Source organism: Tinamus guttatus, unplaced genomic scaffold, assembly GCF_059628265.1.
Source record: "Tinamus guttatus ecotype Peru unplaced genomic scaffold, ASM5962826v1 Tinamus_guttatus_pri_ptg000629l, whole genome shotgun sequence".
NCBI classification, from domain to species: Eukaryota; Metazoa; Chordata; class Aves; order Tinamiformes; family Tinamidae; genus Tinamus; species Tinamus guttatus.
The window spans coordinates 126,857-146,580 of NW_028289163.1; the positions used below are offsets into that span (position 1 = coordinate 126,857).

Below are 19,724 nucleotides of genomic sequence, written 5' to 3' on the forward strand. Positions count from 1 at the left end.
TTATTTCCTTCGGGGGTGGGTTGGAGGAGTCCCCCCTACTTTCCACCATCTTTTGCTGTTATTTTCCTGGGGCTGCCGTGGCGCAGCTCCTCTCGCCCCCTGCACCCGCCGCTGTTTTGGGGGCTCGAGGCCGGGGGCTTTTTTTTCCCTCCTGTTTTTCCGCTCCAGGGCTCCCTTCAGCCCCCTCTCCCCGGGGCTCTTTCCTGAGGAGAAGCAAGACCCCCCCCGCTGCCATCTGCAGTTTCTCTTTCACCCCAAACCCGTCTTGTTGTCGCGGGGGGAGGCTGAGCCCCGGGAGCCCCCTCCCGCCCTATTTTTTTTTTTTTTTTTTTGTGCCTTTTTCCCTCCGTGTTTTACGGCTTTCGCGACGCTTGGCGGCGCTTGGCGGCGGCAGCGCCATGAGCTTCCACGACCTTTTCCGCGGCTTCTTCGGCTTCCCGGGCGCGCGCAGGTAGCGGCGGCCCCGGCGCCCCCCGCCCCGGGCGCGCGGAGCGCGGCCCGCGCTGACGCTGCCCCCCGCAGGCCGCGGGACCCGCTGCTCGGCCCCGCGCTCTGGGACGAGGGCGACGAGGAGGAGGAGGAAGATGGCGGCGGAGGCGCCGCGGGGCTCGCGGGGCTGCTGGGCGCCCTGGCGGGGACGGAGCCGCGGGCGGGCGGCGGCGCCCAGGCCCCCGCGGGGCCCCCCCCGCCCGGCGCGGGCCGCTCGCTGCGCGACTCCCTCTTGAAGCAGCCGGAGGGGCCGCGCGGCCCCCGCCGGGACCGAGGTCGGTGGCGGCAGCGAAGCGGGGGGGGGGGTGTCCCCGTCGTGTTCCCTGCGACGGCTCCGTGTCCCCGCAGACCTGGACGCTGCCGTGTCCGCGGGGGGGCTGGGCAGCGTCCTGCACCCGCCGCACGGCGACAGCGGCGCCGAGCCCCGCGGCTACTTCTGTAGCGTCTCCGTCACCACCGTCACCCTCCCCGACGGGGTGAGTGTCCCCCGCGGCCACTCGGCAACACCCGCGGCCGCCTGACAACACCCGCGGCCGCCTGACGCCAGCAGCGCTGCCCTGCACAGGCGGTGGAGGAACGTCGCACCGTGCAGGACAGCCAGGGCCGCCGGGAGACCACGGTGACGCGCCGGGGGGGCGCCGGGGATGGCGGCGCCAGCGGCTGCCGGGAGCAGCTGCTCGACACGGACGACTGTGAGTGCAGGGGGCGCCCACAGGGCGGGTGGCCCCGCTCAGCCCCCCCTGAGCGGCCCTCGCTGTCCCCAGGGGGGCTGTTCAGCGGGTGGCAGCGCCACAAGCTCCCCGGAGACGCCTCGTCCGTCCTGGGCCGCCTCTTCGGGCACTGGTTCTCCAGCTGGTAGCCGCCTCTCCCAGCAGCGGCGCTGCGGCCGGGCGCCCTGGGGAGGGGCTGCTGCCACCCCCGCCGCGGCGGCTGCAGAGCAATAAAGTCTATTTATGCTAGTGGGCACCTCTGGGGCTCCTTGGGCCGCGCGCCCCTCTCCGAAGGGGCCGTCATTCCCTCCATGCTGCTGCTTCCCCAGGAGCTTCTCCAAGGCCGTCTCGGTAGCAGCTGGGAAGAGTGGGATCTTGTGGGGCGAAACCCATCCTGCAGCCCTGGTGCCTCCTGCGGTGGGTGTAAGGTCTGTGTTGCCACCCGTGCCATCCGCGGGCGCCTGGCCGAGCCGCTCGCCGTCCTCGTGCTCCTCACAAGCGGGAGCAGCGGGACTGGGCGGGGGTCTCCTTGTGCCAGGGGGTCTGTGGCCACTTGCCTGGACTCCCCCTTGGCCCCTGTCACAGTGGCGCGAAAAGCAGCCGCTGCGCGGAGCCGGGTGTCCCCTGCCACCGCCACCATCATCATGCTCAAGGGGCCTCCCACGCCCTGGCACGGCCTCGTCATCGAAACCGCACCCGCGAGCATCTGTTGCCCAGCAGACCCGTCCCCGTGGGGTCCCCGCGGGGCCACCTGCGCGCGCCGCGCTCGGCGGGACCACAGAGCGCGCCTGGAAGAGGCACCGCAAGAGGCACTGGCTGCAGCTCGTTGCCCCCGGCGAGATGAGGGGCCTGCAGAGGGGTCACGCGCTGGGTGGCTCTGTGCAGCCCGTCCCCAGCCGTGGCACCAAGGGCGGCTTCCTCACAGCCCTCACCTCCGGCACGCTGGCCCTCGTGGCCATGTATGTAGCCGGCGGTGTCCCCGTTATGGCCAGCGTCTCCGCAGCCCCCTCGCAGCGCCCACAAGGCCAGCGTGGTGGGGAGGGTGCTCAGCACGGGACAGTGTGTCCTGGGACACTCCCTGCACCCGTGGCACCCCCTGGATGCTCCATGCGCCCCCAGAACCCCTTTGGATACTCCTGGTACTCATGGGACCCCCCAGATGCTCCGTGCACCCATGGGACCCCCCCCGGATGCTCCCTGCACCTCCGGGACCCCGCGGGCCACGTCAGGGTGGCCTGGGCCTCTCGTCAGCTCCACACGGCCTCTGCAGATGCTATCCAGGCCTATGGCAATGGCACCCGGCTGTGCTGGGCCCAGGGAAACGGCCTCCACCTTGGCCGCGTACTGGCCGGGCACCTCTGCGCGGCGCCTTCCTGGAGCAGGTGCCCGTGGTGGCCCCGCTGCCACCCGATGTTGCGGGCCTGGCCCTTTACGAGCTCTGCGTGGCCCCGCAGCGGCCACTGGAGGAGAGCGCGGCCATCCCGATGCCGCCAGGTCACCCCATGGCACGGAGACCGACATGTCATGGCCCCCGTGACTGAGGGGTCCTGTCTGTCCTGGTGGCCCCACTAAAGGAGCCTGAGGAGGACTCATGTCCGTGGCCTTGGTGTCCAGGTGCACCGCAAGCGGAGCCAGCGCTGGGGAGGGCAGTGGGGTCTGTCCAGCTGGGGCTTCAGCGCGGCCCCTTGGTCACGGGCTTCGCCCAGGGGACCCTCCGGGTGCGCCTGGCTCCCAGCGCTCACGAGCTCCCCTGCGGATGCTCCCAGCGCTCACGAGCTCCCCTGGGGGTGCTCCCTGCGCCCATGGGACCCCGGGGGCGCTCCCTGCGCCCGCAGCCTCCTGGGGCCGCTCCCCGCCGCCCCGGCCCCTCCGCGCGCTCCCCTCTCGCTCCTCCCCGTCCCGTCGGGGCGGCCCGTGCAGCGCTCCGGCGCCTCCCGGTGGCGGCGGCGCGGCCGGTTCCCCCCCCCGCCCCGGCATCACTTCCGCCGCCGCCCGCGGACCGTGGCGGCGGCGGCGCGGACCGGGCCGGGGCGCGGAGGCGGCGGCGGCGGCGGCGCCCCGGGCCCCGGTGGCTGCGCAGGGCCGCCCATGGGCCGCGCCGGGGGCCATGGAACCGTGCGGCGCCCGCCGGGCCCCAGGTTGGGGGGGCGACCGGAACGGGGGAGGGGGAGGAGAACCGAGCGGGGCGGGAAAGGGGGGGCTCGGCGGGTCCGCGCCCTCGGGGCGGGGGCCCGGGGGCACCGGGGAGCGGGGCGGGGGGGCCGGGGGCACCGGGGAGCGGAGCGGGGCCGGGGCCGCCGCAGAGTCCGGCGGGCGGCCGGGCCTGCGCGGACGGGGTGGCTGCAGCGGCACCGGGAGGCGGGCGGGGCGGCGACGGGGCCGGGGGAGAGGAGGACACAGAGATGGGGACACAGGGAGGGGGACACAGGGATGGGGACACAGGGAGGGGGACATAGGGATGGGGACGCAGGGAAGGGGACATAGGGATGGGGACGCAGGGATGGGGACACAGGGATGGGGACGCAGGGAGGGGGACACAGGGAGGGGGACACAGGGATGGGGACGCAGGGAGGGGGACACAGGGATGGGGACGCAGGGAGGGGGACACAGGGAGGGGGTCACAGGGAGGGGGACACAGGGATGGGGACACAGGGAGGGGGACGCAGGGATGGGGACACAGAGAGGGGGACACAGGGAGGGGGGTCACAGCGATGGGGACGCAGGGATGGGGACACAGAGAGGGGGACACAGGGAGGGGGACGCAGGGAGGGGGACGCAGGGATGGGGACACAGGGATGGGGACACAGAGAGGGGGAGGCGCGGGCAGCATTGGGGGCTGGGGGGCAGGGCTGGAGGGCAGCAGTGCCCAGCCCCTGTCCATGGGGGACAGGGACAGGGCTGGGGGGCAGGAGCAGTTGGGGGGTGAGGGGTAGGGAGGACAGGGTTGGGGGCTGCTGGGGGGCAGGTGAAGGCTGGGGGGGGCCCTGAGGAGGCCTCGAGGGACAGGGAGGTACTCCGGGGACTGCAGGGGGTAGGGACGGAGCTTGGGGCCACCGGGGGGCAGGCGGGGGCCCGAGGAGGGGCTGTGGGGGTCGGGGCGCCATGGGGCAGCCCCCGAGCCGGCGCCAGGGCACTCATGGCGCTGTAGCAGAGGAGGAGAGGCGGGTGCGAGCCAACGCGCGGGACTACAACGAGAAGTTCCAGTACGCGGTGAGTGTGGCCTGTGTCCCCGTCCCCGCCTCCCCATCCCCAGGGCTGTCATGGGGACCCCCCCATGGACCCTGCACCCTCCCTCCCCAGAGCAACTGCATCAAGACCTCCAAGTACAACGTGGTCACCTTCCTGCCCGTCAACCTCTTCGAGCAGTTCCAGGAGGTGGCCAACACTTACTTCCTCTTCCTCCTCATCCTGCAGGTGGGTGCCGGGGGGCCTGGGCGACCCGAGTCTGCCCCAGGACCCCCCTTGACCCTGCTGCTGCCCCCCTAGCTCATCCCACAGATCTCCTCACTTTCCTGGTTCACCACCATCGTGCCTTTGGTCCTCGTGTTGACCATCACGGCCGTCAAGGATGCCACCGACGACTACGTGAGTGTGCCCCCCGCCGCTGCGATGGGGCTGGGGGCAGAGGAGTTTGGTGGGAGGATGGATGGATGGGCAGATGTGGGGCTGTTTCCCGCCCATGATGCCACCGTCTCCCTGCTCCGCGCCCAGTTCCGCCATAAGAGTGACAACCAGGTGAACAACCGGCAGTCTCAGGTGCTGCTCGGCGGAGTGTGAGTGTCACAGGGCTGGGAGCAGGGGACACTGAGGGGACCCTCCCCATGCCGAGGGCAGGGTGACGGTGCCCGCTCCCACCCTGTGACGCTGCTGCACCGCCCCCCACGCAGCCTCCAGCAGGAGCAGTGGATGAACGTCCGCGTCGGGGACATCATCAAGCTGGAGAACAACCAGTTTGTGGCGGTGGGTGATGGCCCCACAGAGGATGGGGCTTCGGGCCAGGGGAAGAGGGGACACAGGGGGCCCCAGAGCCTGCTCAGCCTTCGGCCTCTTTCCCAGCAGGCTGACCTCCTCCTCCTGTGCAGCAGCGAGCCCCATGGCTTGTGCTATGTCGAGACGGCGGAGCTGGACGGGTGAGTAGGGCCCACTGTGCTCGGGGAGGGACCTGGGGGACTGCCAGGCGGGTCTGACTCCTGTGGACCTCTCTACCTGCAGGGAGACCAACACGAAGGTGCGCCAGGCCATCCCTGTCACCTCAGAGCTGGGTGACACCAGCAAGCTGGCCCGATTCAACGGTGAGTAGCCGAAGCTGGAGGGGCTCGAGGGGCTCCTCCTCTGTCAGCTGCCCTGGAACCGGCTCTGCTCCCGGAGAGACCGGGGCCATCCCTGTTGTGGTCCCATGGCCTGAACCAGGTCCCAGGTGGAGCTGGGTGGCCAGGGATGGATCTGAGAGACCCAGCCACAGATCTAGGGAACCTGAGGATGAAGCTGGGGTGGCCAGGAGTGGATCTGGGGAACCTGGGCACCTGACCATTGGGCTGGGCATGGGGCTGAATGGCCAAGGATGGATCTAGGGGAGCTGGCTGTGGATCGAGGGGACCTGGGGCTGGAACAAGGTGGGCAGGGGTAGCAGGAGGGAGCGGCAGGAGGCCCGTCCCAGCCGCTGTGTGCACTGCACACAGGCGAGGTGATCTGTGAGCCCCCCAACAACAAGCTGGACAAGTTTGGGGGGATGCTCTACTGGAAGGAGAACAAGTACCCGCTGAGCAACCAAAACATGCTGCTGCGGGGCTGCGTCCTGCGCAACACCGAGTGGTGCTTCGGCCTCGTCATCTTTGCAGGTGGGCAGGGGGCAGCGGTGGCACTGTGGTGGCACAAGCCCCCCCCTGACCCATGTCCCCCGGCCAGGCCCCGACACCAAGCTCATGCAGAACAGCGGCCGCACCAAGTTCAAGCGGACGAGCATCGACCGGCTGATGAACACGCTGGTGCTCTGGGTACGCCGCGGCAGGGGCAGCACTGGGGTGGGACACGCAGGTCCCCATTGACGCCCCCACATCCCCGCTGCAGATCTTTGGCTTCCTGGTGTGTATGGGTGTCATCCTGGCCATCGGCAACGCCATCTGGGAGCACGAGGTGGGCGTCTGCTTCCAGGTGTACCTGCCCTGGGACGAGGGTGTGCACAGTGCCTTCTTCTCCGGCTTCCTCTCCTTCTGGTCCTACATCATCATCCTCAACACGGTGGTGCCCATCTCGCTCTACGTGAGGTAGGGCACGGCCATGGGGGAAGGGGGGACCAAGATGGGCACCAGCCATAGCGGGGGTCCCACTGGGGATGGGACCAGAGACGTGGGGCTGGATGGGAGCGGATGAGACCCCGCGGCTCAGGTTGGGGGGGTCTGTCCTTCTGTCCAGCTGTGTCTGCTCGGCTACCGCCCCGGCTGTTTGCTGCTGCTCTGGCTCTGCTCCCAGCTCCGCACCACCCCCTTCTCTCTCTCTTTTAATTTCTCTCTCTTTTCGTTCCCCAGCATGGGTTCTGTCACCCTTAGCCCCGAGGTAAGAGCGTGCCACCCCCTTCCTCCGCTAGCTCCTCGCCTGCCGCCCGGGGGTCAGGCAGGGGGCTCGGGACCGTGCGGGCGGGACGGGGGGTCCGAGGGCGCCCGCGGGCGGCTCACGGCCCGCGTGGTGGCGCAGCGTGGAGGTGATCCGGCTGGGCCACAGCTACTTCATCAACTGGGACAAGAAGATGTACTGCGCGGCGCGGCGCACGGCAGCCGAGGCGCGCACCACCACGCTCAACGAGGAGCTTGGCCAGGTCGAGTACATCTTCTCCGACAAGACCGGCACCCTCACGCAGAACATCATGGTGTTCAGCAAGTGCTCCGTCAACGGGCGCAGCTATGGTGAGCGCCGGCGCGGCTGCGGTGGCCTCTCGCGGCCGCCTGCGTTCCCGGCTCTGCTTGACCCGTGTCCTGCCCTGTAGGTGACGCGCAGGATGTGCTGGGGCACAAGGTGGAGCTGGGCGAGGTAAGGGGGCCTGGGGGTTCCCACGTGGGTTGGGGGCCACTACGCGCCCCAGTGCCCCATCTCGTCCCCATTGCAGCGCCCGGAGCCCGTGGACTTCTCCTTCAACCCGCTGGCCGACCCACACTTCCAGTTCTGGGACGTGGGGCTGCTGGAGGCCGTGCGGCTGGGCCAGCCCCATGTGCACGAGTTCTTCCGGCTGCTCGCACTCTGCCACACCGTCATGTCTGAGGAGAAGAGCCCAGGTGGGTGCGAGGGCAGCGCGGGGCTGACGGGGACCGGTGCCACCTGCCCGCTGCAAGCCCCACGTGTCCTTCCCAGGCGAGCTCCTCTACAAGGCGCAGTCCCCGGACGAGGGGGCACTGGTGACGGCCGCCAGGAACTTCGGCTTCGTCTTCCGCGCCCGCACACCCCACACGGTGACTGTGCAGGAACTCGGCCGCGCCGTCACCTACCAGCTGCTGGCCATCCTCGACTTCAACAACCTCCGCAAGCGCATGTCGGTCATCGGTGAGGCCCCGGTGTGCGCAGGGACACGGAGGCAGGGAGGGCATCGGGGTGCCAGGCGGCTCGTGCACCCCCGCAGTGCGCAGCCCCGAGGGCCGGATCCGACTGTACTGCAAAGGGGCCGACACGATCCTGCTGGAGCGCCTGGGCCCCGGCGAGCGGGAGCTGAGCGCCGTCACCGCCGACCACCTCAATGTGCGTTGGGGCTGTTGGAATGAAGCCTGGGGTGGGAGGCATGGGGGATGCCCTGGGGGCCCGGCCCCCACACAGCGCTGTCCACTGCAGGAGTACGCGGGCGAGGGGCTGCGCACGCTGCTGCTGGCCTACAGGGACCTGGAGGAGGGCTACTACGTGGAGTGGTCGGAGCGGCTGCGCCAGGCGCGCGGCACTGCCGAGGCCCGCGAGGACCGCCTGGCCCGCCTCTACGACGAGGTGGAGCGCGACATGCTGGTACGTGGGGCCGGCTGGCAGGGGGTGGCCGGGGGCTGCCCCCTGCTCACCGCCCCCCTGCCCGTCCCCAGCTGCTGGGAGCCACCGCCATCGAGGACAAGCTGCAGCAGGGGGTGCCGGAAACCATCGCCATCCTCACGCTGGCCAACATCAAGATCTGGGTGCTCACGGGGGACAAGCAGGGTGAGCTGGAAGGAAGGGGACGGGTGGGTTGGACCTGGCCCCTCCACCCTCCTGGGGCTGCCCTGCTCAGCACCGTCTTCTCATGTGCCAGAGACAGCCGTGAACATCGGCTACTCCTGCAAGATGCTGACAGACGACATGACAGAGGTATTCGTGGTCACCGGGCACACCGTGCTGGAGGTGCGGGAGGAGCTCAGGTGAGGGCCACGCTGAGGACTCACCCCGCAGTGCTGCGTAACCCCCGGGACCTGGGTCGAAGGCCCCTGAGCTTCCTCTTCCTTCTCCTCCTTTGCAGGAAAGCCCGGGAGAAAATGCTGGACACTTCGCGCTCGGTGGGCAACGGCTTTTACCAGGAGAAGCTCTCCTCCTCCAAGCTCACGTCGGTGCTGGAAGCGATCGCCGGCGAATATGCCCTGGTCATCAATGGGCACAGCTTGGTAGGGGCCCGGGGCAGCCACGCAGGGCTGGGGACGGTCCGTGGCAGATGTGGCCCCGCTGCCCGTGTCCTCTTCCTTGCAGGCGCACGCACTGGAGGCTGACATGGAGGTGGAGTTCCTGGAGACAGCGTGTGCCTGCAAGGCCGTCATCTGCTGCCGTGTGACGCCCCTGCAGAAGGCCCAGGTCGTGGAGCTGGTCAAGAAGTACAAGAAGGCCGTGACCCTGGCCATCGGCGACGGCGCCAACGACGTCAGCATGATCAAGAGTGAGTCTTGGTGCCCAGCCTTGCTCCATCCCAGAGCTGTCTACACTCTCCATCCTTGCTCCTCTGCACCTGCAGGGCCAGGAGGTGTCCCTGTCCCTTCGTTGGTCACGCTGACCCGGTGCATCTCTCCCCTCTGCAGCTGCCCACATCGGCGTGGGCATCAGCGGGCAGGAGGGCATCCAGGCAGTGCTGGCCTCCGACTACTCCTTCTCGCAGTTCAAGTTCCTGCAGCGCCTCCTGCTCGTGCACGGCCGCTGGTCCTACCTGCGCATGTGCAAGTTCCTCTGCTATTTCTTCTACAAGAACTTTGCCTTCACCATGGTCCACTTCTGGTTCGGCTTCTTCTGCGGCTTCTCAGCACAGGTGCGGCACGTCCCCCACCTCCAAGGCCACGCTGACCAGGGAAGCTTCCCAAATCCCGCTGGATTTGGTGGGTTGAGCCTGGCTGGTCCCTGGGCTGGTGCCACAGGGGCTGCCAGGTGGTGGCCCCTGCTGAGTGCTGCCCCCCGCGCAGACCGTCTATGACCAGTACTTCATCACACTCTACAACATCGTGTACACCTCACTGCCGGTGCTGGCCATGGGCATCTTCGACCAGGTAGGGGCTCAGAGCTGCCGCATTGCTCCTAGGGACCTCCCTTGGCCTGAGCCGGCTGCATCCCGACCTCGTGTGTCCCTGCCCCAGGATGTGCCGGAGCAGCGGAGCATGGAGTACCCCAAGCTCTATGAGCCGGGGCAGCTGAACCTGCTCTTCAACAAGCGCGAGTTCTTCATCTGCATCGCCCAGGGCATCTACACCTCGGTGCTCATGTTCTTTATCCCCTACGGCGTCTTTGCTGACGCCACGCGGGACGACGGGGCCCAGCTAGCTGACTACCAGTCCTTCGCCGTCACCGTGGCCACCTCCCTGGTCATCGTAGTCAGCGTGCAGGTAGGGACTGTGGTGGGCCAGGGAGCTCCATGGCCAGCTGTGCTCTCGTGGCTCCCTTGGTCCCCTTCCTCCTCCTCCTCTTCCTCTTCCTCCCCCGCCAGATCGGGCTGGACACTGGCTTCTGGACAGCCATCAACCACTTCTTCATCTGGGGCAGCCTGGCTGCCTACTTCGCCATCCTCTTTGCCATGCACAGCGACGGCCTCTTCCACATGTTTCCTAACCAGTTCCGCTTTGTGGGTGAGCGCCGGGAGATCCCGCAGGTGGGCGGGGGGTCCTGCAGGGCGCTGCTCACACCGCTCCCCCCAGCCTCGGCGCAGAACACGCTGGCGCAGCCGGCCGTGTGGCTCACCATCGCCCTCACCACTGTGGTCTGCATCATGCCGGTGGTTGCCTTCCGCTTCCTCAAGCTGGACCTCAAGCCGCAGCTCTCAGACACGGTGGGAGCTGCTGCAAGGGCGATGTGGGGGCAATTCGGGGGGGGGGGGGTGAAATGGGGCAAGTTGGGGGGGGGCGATTGGGTTGTAATTCCCGTCGCCCCTTCTCGCCCCCTCCAGGTGCGATACACGCAGCTGGTGCGCAAGAAGCAGAAGGGGCAGCAGCGGTGCCTGCAGCGGGGCGGCCGCGGCGGCTCGCGCCGATCCGGCTACGCCTTCGCGCACCAGGAGGGCTTCGGCGAGCTCATAATGTCCGGCAAGAACATGCGCCTCAGCTCCCTGGCCCTGGCCGGCTTCGCCGCACGCCCCGGCTCCGCTTGGATCGACACCCTGCGCAAGAAGAAGGGAGCCGAGGGCACCGCCGGCAGCCCCCTTGCCGATGGGACCCTCAAGGTGTGAAGGCAGTGGCAGGGGGCGACAGGGGACACCCCCCGAGGGGGCTGAACTTTGCCGCGGGCACCCGGCCCTGCGTCGTGCCACCAAAACCCACTACCTGTCTCATTGTGCCGGAGGCGCTGCCGTCCCCCTCCCCAAGGACACTTGTTTCTCAGTATTCACCCCCCCCGCCCCAAGCCGCACGCGAATGTATTATGCCAGAGCCATGCGGGGGGCTCCGGATGGCCCACCGTGGCCGACCCCGTGGCCACCACTCATGTGTCTTCTTTTTTTTAATTTTTTTTGTATGAATATATATATATATATATAAAAACAAAAAGAAACAGAAAAAAGGCAACAAAAAAAAGGAAGAAAAAGCTTCCCTATTGCACGAGCTCCTCTGTTGTGTGCAGGGCTGGAGGGGCTGTAGCTGCCCGCCTCCCACCCCCCCCGCCCCGAGACAGGAGCAGGATTCGGCCCCCTGGGTCATGCTGGGTGTGAAAGAGGAAATGGTCCCGTGTGTCCCCTGGTGCCTTCCTGCTTCCCATGGGACTTGAGCCCCCTCAGCCGGGGTCTTGCACAACCTGCCTGGCTCTGCTTCCTTCTCCAATACGGGGGGGGGGCAAAACGGGGGCTCCAGAGGGGCCTGGGCCTGCTCTGCCCTTTGTACCAAAGAGGAATCGGGCCCACAGCAGGTCTGGCTGGGGGATGCGTGAGTCTATTTTTGCGGTGTTGGGGGATCCTCCCCCCCACCGCTCTTTCAGAGCTGGGGCGGCAGGGGGACGATGACAAGGAGCCTTACATATAATTTATTATGTTTCTACACTTGCAGAATTGTATTGTTTTATGGGTACAGAGAGAACCGAGCAGCTTTTTATAAAAACGCCTTTCGAAGCAGCCTCTGCCTCGTCCCTCCTTTCCCGGTGCCGGGGGCTCCGGGGCCGGTTGCCTCCGGGGAGCCAATCCTCAACGGCATTGGAATAGGATTGGATTGGGAGCGGGCAGCGCCTGGGCGTGAGAAAAGGGGGGAAGGGGCAGCCCCCGAGGACACGGTGAGAGGTCCGGCGCGGGGGCGGCGGGCCGGGCCGGGCCGGGCCAGGGCCGCGCGGGGCCGCCCGGACGCACGTGCCGCGACCGCGGTCCCGCCCCGTCGGTTTCACAACCGCGGGGCACCGGCTGCGCCGGGCGGTTCCGCAAATGTTCCCGTGCGCGGGGCCCGGCCGCGGCTCGCCCCGGGCGCATGGCTCGGCCGCCGGGGCCGCCGCCGGGGCCGCCGCCGCTGCCAGGGCTGCCGCGCGGGCTCCCGGTGCTGCTGCTCGTTGCCGCCGCCACCGCCGCGCTGCCCGGGCCGCCCTGCGCGCCCGCGGGTGAGTGCGGGGGCCGCGGGGACCCGGAGGCGGCGGAGACACGTGCGGCCCTTCCCGGGCGGGGGGCGCTGGGGCCGTGGGAAACGTCGTGGGGGGCCGGGGAGAAGTGGGGGGGAGAGGAGGTCCCGGGCGGGGGCGCGGGGTGCTCCTCGGGGCCCGTTTGGGACAAGCCCGACGGAGCCGGTGCTGAACGCGGTTCCCACGCGGCAGCCGCGGTTTCTCCGCGGGGCTGCGAGCGCCGCCCGGATACCCCAATCCAGGACGGCTGGGCCCTCTCCCGGTCCCGGGCTAGGCAGGGGGCGGGGGCTCCCCGCGTCCCCCTTTCCTGGGCCAGGAACGAGTCTCTTCCCGACCTTCCGTGACCTGTTCCCGGCCGCACGCCCGGGCTGGGGCCGAGCCAGGCCTGGTAGGAGGAGGGCGCCTCCCTCCCCGGGGCCTCCCTCTCGGGGCCTCCCACCCGGCCCCACTGCACCCAGGGCCCAGCCCGGGTCCCCTGGGGCTGCTCCGCTCCCAGAGCCGCTGTCTCCCGGGGCCGATGGCCCCTGTGCTGACGTGAGCCGGGATTAGCAGGTCCCTGAGAGCCCGGGCAGGCACGGGGGCTGTTCCTGGCAGCCGGAGCGCAGCGGCAGCTCCTGCCGGGCCCTTGACCTTTGCAGCCGTCCCAAGAGTGGGAGAGTGGCCTGTCCCATGTCCGTCCGTCCGGGAAGCCTCAGCACTTAACCCTTTGCCCCCTGCCACTCCACCCCCGCCGTGCTGTGGGGCCTGTCCCCACACGAGCGCCCGCTGCCCCACGCCGGCGGCTCGGCCACAGCAAGAGGCTGGAGCCGACGCTCCTTCCGCGTCAGCGCCCGGGGCGAGCCGAGCCCGGGAGCACCTCGGCCAGGCTGCTTCTGACGCCTCCCCCCAGGCCTCCCGCTGGACACGGTGCTGGGGCGCCCGGGCGCCAACGTGACGCTGAGCTGCCGGGCCGGAGAGGCGCTGAATGACACCGTGTCCTGGGAGCTGGAGACGCGGCGGGGCCGGCAGCTCGTGCTGGGGGAGCCGCTCAAGCTGCAGGCGCTGCAGAGGGACGACACCGGGCGCTACCGCTGCAGCGCTGGTGGGCGCCCGCTGCGCACCCTGCACCTGCTCGTGCAAGGTGAGTCCTGGCACTGTGGTGCCGTGGGGAGGGGGGTGGGGGGGAGGGCTTAGCAGGGTGGCTGTCACCCCCCCCCAAACCTCCATGCCCCACAGAGCCTCCCGAGGTGCCGCGTGTTGCCTGCCGCCGGCGCAGCCACGACCGTGACGTCCTGTGCGAGTGGCGGCCGCGGGTGCCACCAGTCCCCAGCACAAGGGCGACGCTCTGGGTGAAGCGCCGGTGAGCGGGGACATGGGGGTTGGGGACGCTCTGGGGGATCCCATCAGATCAGGGCTGGGGTGGGGGGGGGTTGGTGCATCCCAGCCCTGGCTGAGCCCCCCCCTCCTCCCACCTGCAGCTTTGCGGTGGCCAACAGCACAGAGCAGCGGTGCCGCTACTTCAGCAGAAGCGGGAAATTCACATGCCGACTGCGGGTGCCCACCGGCACGGATGAGCACGAGCCGCTGGCGGTGTCCGTGTGTGTGCGGGACAGGGCCGGTGCCGCCGCTGCCGCCACCACTGTCATCACACTCAGTGGTGTCTGTAAGTGCCACCAGGGCCCGCGCTGTCCCACCCTGCCCCGCAGTGTGGCTGGGACGCCCAGTGCCACCGCCCCATGTGCTGTCGCCCACAGTGCAGCCAGAGCCGCCGCGCAACGTAACGGTGCTGCCGCTGGAGCGGCACCCGCGGCGCCTGCGCGTGGCCTGGGCCTACCCGGCCTCCTGGGACCCCCGCTTCTACTGGCTGCACTTCCAGGTGCGCTACCGCCCCGAGCCCGCACCCGCCTTCACGCAGGTGAGTCCCGCGCCACCGTCCCGGCCCCCGGGCGCCGCCGCTGCCGCTGCCACTGTGCCTATTGCAGGTGGACCAGGTGACAGAGACATGGCTGGAGATTGCTGACGCCTGGCGGGGCACCCGGCACCTCGTGCAGGTTCGGGCGCGTGAGGAGTTTGGCCACGGTGCCTGGAGTGAGTGGAGCCGCGAGGTGGCCGGTACCCCCTGGATAGGTACCACGAGGCGGGGGACGGGTGCCAAGCTGGGGCGGGGGGGAGGGGGGTGGCCACTGCGGCCTCATGCACCCTCCTACCCCCAGATCCCGCAGACGTGGCAGCAGATGCAGCGCCCTCGCAGGTAGGATGGGGAGGGCCGGGGGGCAGTGCCCTGGTGCCCCCCCGCTCAGTCCCAGCACCCCCTCCCTGCTGCAGCTCCTGGAGGAGGACGCTGCCCATGGGGTCACGCTGCCCCCCGAGCTCTTCGAGGCTGCAGCCTCCCCTGCTGGCAGGGAGGCTCCAGAGGCTGTGGCCGCCCACTTTGCAGCGCCCGCGGCCGGCGCCAGCCTTGCCCTGGGCATCGGCCTCTTCGTGGCCATCGTGGTGCGGTGAGAGCCGGGCAAGGGGGGCAGGGATGGGGGGGTGTCACAGTGGGACTCTGACACCCTCCGTCCTGCAGGTACCGGCAGAGGTGGCGGCGGCGCCGTGGGGGGACCAAGGCGGGTGCTGTGGTGCAGCACGTGCTGCTGCCCCTGGCCCCCCCCAGTCCTCCTGCCCCGGGGCCCTTCCATGTTGCCAACCCCGACTACTTCATCCCCTCAAGCCAATAGTCCAGGCACACTGGGACGGCGGGGGGCACCGCCGGGACACCCATGGCCCCCCGTGGGGCAGTGCCCCCCCCACCACCACCACCCCAATAAACATTTTATTTTTAAGGGCGCCTCAAGGTGCTGCTCGTGCGGTGAGATGGGGGCTCCCGGGCCGCCCCCCCCCCCCCAACCTTGCCCTATGTTGTGTAACAGCCCAGGAGGCTGCAGCTGCAGGAAACCACAGGCGGGGGGTGGCGGGTGCCCCTCGGGGCCACGCGCTGCCCGTGGGGCCGCCCCGGCACTATAAAAAGCAGCAGGATGCAGATGTGCGTGGGGCACCCGCGGGGGCCAGCATGGGGCACCCGCTTCCGCCCTCCCGCCTGGCACTGAACCCGCCTCGCCTGTCCCCCTGCCTCCCGCGGGGCTTTGTCACCCATGGGGTGGTGCAGGGTCCTCATGGCTGCCATATGGGTGCAGGATCCCCAGCTTGGCACATGTCTAGTTCTGCCCGGTAGCTTGCCAGGGACCAGATCGGCTTCCACTGGGTGTTTTTCCTGTACTCAGAGGGCCTCATCCTGCTGGCAACACCCGGCTGTAGCCGTGAGTGCCCAGGGCCTGGCAAGGGCTGCATCCTTGGAGGCCGTGTGTACAAGGGGCTCAGTGCACAGCCCAGCACTTTCATGCAGGGTGCTCAGTGCATGGCCCGGGGTGCTCAGCACCCTAGTTCAGGATGCTCCATGCACAGCACAGCACCCACTTGCAGTGTGAGCATCCTGCACACTTACTCCTATCTCTCCCCGCCACTAAAGGAGCACCCCCCTCAAAACGCAGCACGTCCTGCACCCTTCGCAGCCAACACCTTTATTGAATCCCCGCGACGGCGGTGGCAAGGGGGCCGGGGCAGAGGGGAGGCTAGTGCAGCTTGCAGCGCACCGGGTAGAGCAGCGCCATGTGCTCGGCACCCTTGAAGGGCAGCTTGGCGGTGGAGTAGTGGTGCACGACCTCGGGCACGCTGCCGAAGACGCCGCTCGCCTGGCTCAGCGTGAACTTGTTGTCCTTGGTCTGCGCCACAATGATGTGCACGCAGCCCTGGCTGGTCCTGCGGGGGTGGCGGCGTCAGCAGGACCCGGTGCTGCGGGGGCGTCCCCCCGCGCTCCCCCGGCTCCTCCCTCTTTATTTGTTCCCAGCTCCCAGCTCCGATTGTTTCGGCTCCGGGGGCTCCGCTTCCTCAGGAAGGAAACGCCGCCGGCGCTGCCGACAATGCGGCTGCCGCAGGACGCCTGGGCCCCCTCCCGCTCCGGGGTGGGGGCACCGTGCTCTCCTCCACACCCACCCCCCAAAAAGAGCAGCTCCCCTGCGCGGCAGGAACCCCCCCCAGGCGGGTGGCTCCCCCTCCACAGACTCACTTGAGCGCGATGGAGTACTTGCCGCTGCCGCTCTCGCTGCTGCGCACCAGGTAGCCGGCCTCGCGGCACTGCTGCAGGCGGCTCTCCGCCTCTGCCCGCGTGATGGCCCCGTGGTACCAGCTGCACGGAGCCGAGAGGACGGGGAGGGCTCAGCCGTGCTCGGCACCCCCCCCATGGCCGTATCCCCATCGCTGCTCTCCACTCACGGCTGCTTCTCCAGCGCCACGGCCGGGTCCACGCGCTCGCCCTCGCTGGCCTCTGCTGTCTTCAGCATCTTGGCGCTCCAGCTCTTCTGCCGCAGGTGCTGCCGCCCTGGCGCCGGCACCTCCTCCTTGGGCCACTCCGAGCCCTCAAATTGCACTGGGTGGCGGGAGGACAGACCCACACAGCATCACCCCCTGCTGCCCACCCCCCACCAACCTCCCCCCGCCCTGGCTGCCCTTTACCCGCCAGCGCCTTCACGATCTGCTCCTTCTTCCACTCCCAGGGCTGCTCATACTCGGCTGGGGGCCGTTCGTCGTCCCAGGGCAGCCGTCCCTCGCCCCCCTCATAGGGGGTGTCGTAGAGCTGGGGACCCTTGGGGGCTTCCTTGGGCATGGGGCGCTTGGCGGCCTCCGCCTTCTCAGCAGCCTCGCTGGGGCCATCCAGCAGCAGCAGGGCCTTCACCAGCGGGTCCTTGGAGCCGCGGCGGCGAATTTCTGCCGGGGTGGGTGACAGTGTCATGCGGGGGGAGGGGGGGGGGGTATCCCCTTTGAGGGGGGGTGCCCAGCAGTATCCCCCCCCCTCGGCTCCCACCCCACCCCACGCACAAACAGCCCCATGCGGAAAAACCCCATCAGCAGCAAATCTTTTCTTTCCAGCATCCGGCCGCCTGGCTTCCTGTTATTCCCTCCAGCTGGGCGGCTGCAGCAGCGGGACAGGGCCCCCTCTGCCATGTCTGCTCCTCCCCCTGCACCCTGGGACACCCCCCGCAAGGAGGGGACCCCCCCCCCCAAACACACACACACCTGTGATCATCTGCTGGGCGTCGTAGGGCTCCATGTAGCCATCGTTCTCGCCCAGGCGCTCGGCCTCCCGCTGCCCCTTGGTGCGCTTGGCATCATAGGGGTCCGCGTAGTCCTCCACGATGATGACCTACCCGGGGTGAGGGAGTCACAGAAATAATATAATAATACTAATTAAAAAAAGCTCTATAACCCTCCTGTTTTGCCGTCTCACCCTCTGCTGGGGCAGCAGGGTGCTATGGTGCCATGGCAGCCCTTGGCACCCGGTTCCACCACCCCCTGCTCCTGCCTCCAACTGCCACCCCGTTACCGTCTCGGCCTTAGGGCTCCTGCCCTTGTCGGGCTCCGCGCCGGGTGGCCCGTAGCCCTTTCCATTCTTCTCCTGGGCGTCCACCTTGATGAGGCGGTTGATGTAGGCGCCGGTGGCGGCGGCTCCTTTGCTGGGGGACTCGGGGGAGGGCCCGTCGGCCCGCGAGTTCTTGCGCATCCTCCCGGCCGCCGCTTGCAGCAGCCCCTGCAGGTTGTCCCGGGAGAGCCGCCCGCCGCCCGCCGTCCCCCGGCCGCCCCCCGGCTCCGCCGCCGCCGCCACCGAGTTCTTGCGGCTTTTGCCCGGCGGGGCCCCCCCCGCGGCCACCTCGCCGGGGCCCTTGCGGGCCGCGCTGCCCGGCCGGCCCCGCTCCGCCGCCGGCTTCAGGCTGCCCGGGAACTCCTTGAACCACTTGGCCGCCATGGGGCAGGGGCCCCCGCCCGGCGCCTCAGGGCCAGCTCAGCCGCGCCGCGGCCCCCCCCGGCCCCGGTGGGCAGGGGGAGCGGGGACGCCGGGGGCCGGGGGCCAGCCCGGGGCTGCCGGGGCGCCGGGGGGAGCCCGGGGCTGCTGCCCACCCCGTCGTTGGGAGGGTCTGGGGGGGGGTCTCCAGGCGTCCTTGGCTGCCGAGGGTCCGGAGGGGCCCCGGCTCCTTCGCCCCTGGCGCGGGGCAGGCCCGGCTCGTCCGCCCCCCCCGGCTGGGGGGGGGGGGAGTCTCTCCAAGAGTCCTTTGCCCCAGACGAGCCAGGGGGTCGATCCCAGGTCCTTCGCCTCCGTGAAACCGGGTGGCGGGGAGGAGGGCTCTCTGGAGGGTCCCGCTCTGCCGTCGGCTTCGTCGGCTCCGTCAGTGCAGGGCGGCAGCGGCGTCTCCCCGAAAGACCTTGGCCCGAGGGGGCCCTGGCGTCCTTGTCCCACGGCGCGGCGGCTTCCAGGCGTCCTGAGCTGCGGCGGCTCCAGTCCGGGGGGGTCCCGGCTCCGGCGGCGCGGGGGCTCTGCCCTGGGGCGGGCGGCCGGGGGGGCCGGGCCCGGTGGCCGTTGCCGTCGCGGGTCTTCGGCGGGGCCCGGCTGCGGGGCGGGCGGGGGCTGCTCAGGCCGGCCCGGGGGGCCCCATGCGGCGGCGGCGGCGGCGCGGAGCCGAGCGGAGCCGAGGGGAGCGGGGCCGGACAGGGCTGGCCGGGGCTAGACGGGGCGGCGGGGCCGCCGCTCCCCGCCCAGATCCGGAGGGGGCGGCGCGGCCCCCGGGGACGCGGCGGCACCGGCCCGGCGGGCGTCGCACCGGTCCCGGCTCCGGGCGGCGCCCCGGCCCCGCTCCCGGCCCGATAGGGCGGCCCCGGCCGCGCTCGCTCCGGCCCCCTCCCGAGCTCCGCCGGCACCGGGACCTTTCCGGTTCGCCTCGAGGCTCAGGGGTCTCCAGCCCCCACCCCGGGTGCAGGCACAGGACGGGTGGCGGTGTGAGGGTCTCCAGACCTCCCCCCGCCCCAGCGCAGTGTGCAGGGCTGCCCGGGGGTCCCACAGGGATGGACGGTGCACGGAAAAGGGGGCTTCGACGTGAGGCCCCCTGGCTGAGCCCCAGCTTGGCGCAGCTGCGGGAAGCAGGTTGCAGATCTGGGGCACGTGGTGCCGGAGCACCGGGCACAGCCGCAGCCAGAGCCACACGGGGCTGGTCACAGGGGGCACCAGGTGGTGCCCAGGACTTGTTCTCCCAGGAGCCAAAGCAAGGTGGCTGCGAAGCCGGGGTGCTGGTGACTGGCACCCAAACGCCAAAGCGGGGGCACCTGCAGGGACACGTGATCCCACGGCCGGGTGATGCCAGCGCTGGCCTGGGCATTAGGGGAAAGGGAGCAGGAGAGGGTCCCCCTAGGATGGGGGGGTCTGTGACGATCCCACCCCAGGCCCAGGGGCAGCTCCACCATTAGCCCCAGCTGCCAACTGGGACTCGGGGCAGCGGCCCCTGCCCAGGTTAATGTTTAACCCTATCTGGGCACATTAGTCAGAAGCAGAAAGCGCTGGCGGCCCCGGTGTGGCAGTTACTGATCTACTCCGGGGGAGGCCAGGCTGCGTTTGCACTGCTGGAGGTCCCGGCCTCCTCTGGAGCAGGGGGAAGGAGCAAGGAAAGCTACACTTGAATAAAGATCCCACTG

General features: G+C 69.8%; 4 protein-coding genes across 4 annotated transcripts; 3 read left to right on the forward strand and 1 right to left on the reverse strand.

Annotated features, from left to right (window-relative positions):
- The first annotated feature begins 396 nt into the window (after positions 1–396).
- On the forward strand, positions 397–1,348 carry HAX1 (HCLS1 associated protein X-1). Its single transcript, XM_088535425.1, has 6 exons — positions 397–451; positions 523–587; positions 618–764; positions 838–965; positions 1,055–1,187; positions 1,254–1,348. Exons 1-6 carry the CDS (start codon positions 399–401, stop codon positions 1,346–1,348), a joined length of 621 nt encoding a protein of 206 aa, XP_088391551.1. The 5' UTR covers positions 397–398.
- A 2,953-nt stretch (positions 1,349–4,301) lies between these two features.
- On the forward strand, positions 4,302–10,830 carry ATP8B2 (ATPase phospholipid transporting 8B2). The gene is made up of 26 exons (XM_088535426.1): positions 4,302–4,409; positions 4,500–4,613; positions 4,686–4,784; positions 4,911–4,972; positions 5,087–5,159; positions 5,259–5,329; positions 5,412–5,491; positions 5,879–6,037; positions 6,105–6,193; positions 6,267–6,463; positions 6,891–7,099; positions 7,180–7,223; positions 7,300–7,465; positions 7,542–7,730; positions 7,807–7,922; positions 8,013–8,177; positions 8,249–8,360; positions 8,452–8,557; positions 8,656–8,797; positions 8,880–9,063; positions 9,203–9,426; positions 9,578–9,661; positions 9,749–9,994; positions 10,096–10,234; positions 10,304–10,434; positions 10,552–10,830. Exons 1-26 carry the CDS (start codon positions 4,302–4,304, stop codon positions 10,828–10,830), a joined length of 3,588 nt encoding a protein of 1,195 aa, XP_088391552.1.
- Positions 10,831–13,073: 2,243 nt separating this feature from the next.
- Positions 13,074–14,890, forward strand: IL6R (interleukin 6 receptor; the record flags this gene model as incomplete). Its single annotated transcript, XM_088535427.1, has 8 exons — positions 13,074–13,311; positions 13,407–13,530; positions 13,649–13,833; positions 13,925–14,085; positions 14,153–14,318; positions 14,384–14,421; positions 14,496–14,668; positions 14,740–14,890. Coding segments are annotated over 8 exons (1,236 nt in total), but the record flags the coding sequence as incomplete, so codon positions are not given.
- Positions 14,891–15,765: 875 nt separating this feature from the next.
- SHE (Src homology 2 domain containing E) lies at positions 15,766–18,095 on the reverse strand. Its single transcript, XM_088535547.1, has 6 exons — positions 17,590–18,095; positions 17,283–17,409; positions 16,722–16,973; positions 16,482–16,635; positions 16,276–16,395; positions 15,766–15,968 (listed from the first exon to the last, which is right to left on the reverse strand). Exons 1-6 carry the CDS (start codon positions 18,007–18,009, stop codon positions 15,782–15,784), a joined length of 1,260 nt encoding a protein of 419 aa, XP_088391673.1. The 5' UTR covers positions 18,010–18,095; the 3' UTR covers positions 15,766–15,781.
- Positions 18,096–19,724: the final 1,629 nt, after the last annotated feature.

Bases quoted from the DNA above. Each gene is read 5' to 3' on its own strand.
- HAX1 (XM_088535425.1), top strand. From the start codon at position 399: ATGAGCTTCCACGACCTTTTCCGCGGCTTCTTCGGCTTCCCGGGCGCG. The intron at 765-837 runs GTCGGTGGCGGC...GTGTCCCCGCAG, and splicing joins CGGCCCCCGCCGGGACCGAG to ACCTGGACGCTGCCGTGTCC. The intron at 1,188-1,253 runs GCAGGGGGCGCC...CGCTGTCCCCAG, and splicing joins CGACACGGACGACTGTGAGT to GGGGGCTGTTCAGCGGGTGG.
- ATP8B2 (XM_088535426.1), top strand. From the start codon at position 4,302: ATGGGGCAGCCCCCGAGCCGGCGCCAGGGCACTCATGGCGCTGTAGCA. The intron at 7,100-7,179 runs GTGAGCGCCGGC...CCTGCCCTGTAG, and splicing joins CGTCAACGGGCGCAGCTATG to GTGACGCGCAGGATGTGCTG. The intron at 10,435-10,551 runs GTGGGAGCTGCT...CGCCCCCTCCAG, and splicing joins AGCCGCAGCTCTCAGACACG to GTGCGATACACGCAGCTGGT.
- SHE (XM_088535547.1), bottom strand. From the start codon at position 18,009: ATGGCGGCCAAGTGGTTCAAGGAGTTCCCGGGCAGCCTGAAGCCGGCG. The intron at 16,974-17,282 runs GTGTGTGTGTGT...CCACCCCGGCAG, and splicing joins CGCCCAGCAGATGATCACAG to AAATTCGCCGCCGCGGCTCC. The intron at 15,969-16,275 runs GTGAGTCTGTGG...CCACCCCCGCAG, and splicing joins AAGTACTCCATCGCGCTCAA to GACCAGCCAGGGCTGCGTGC.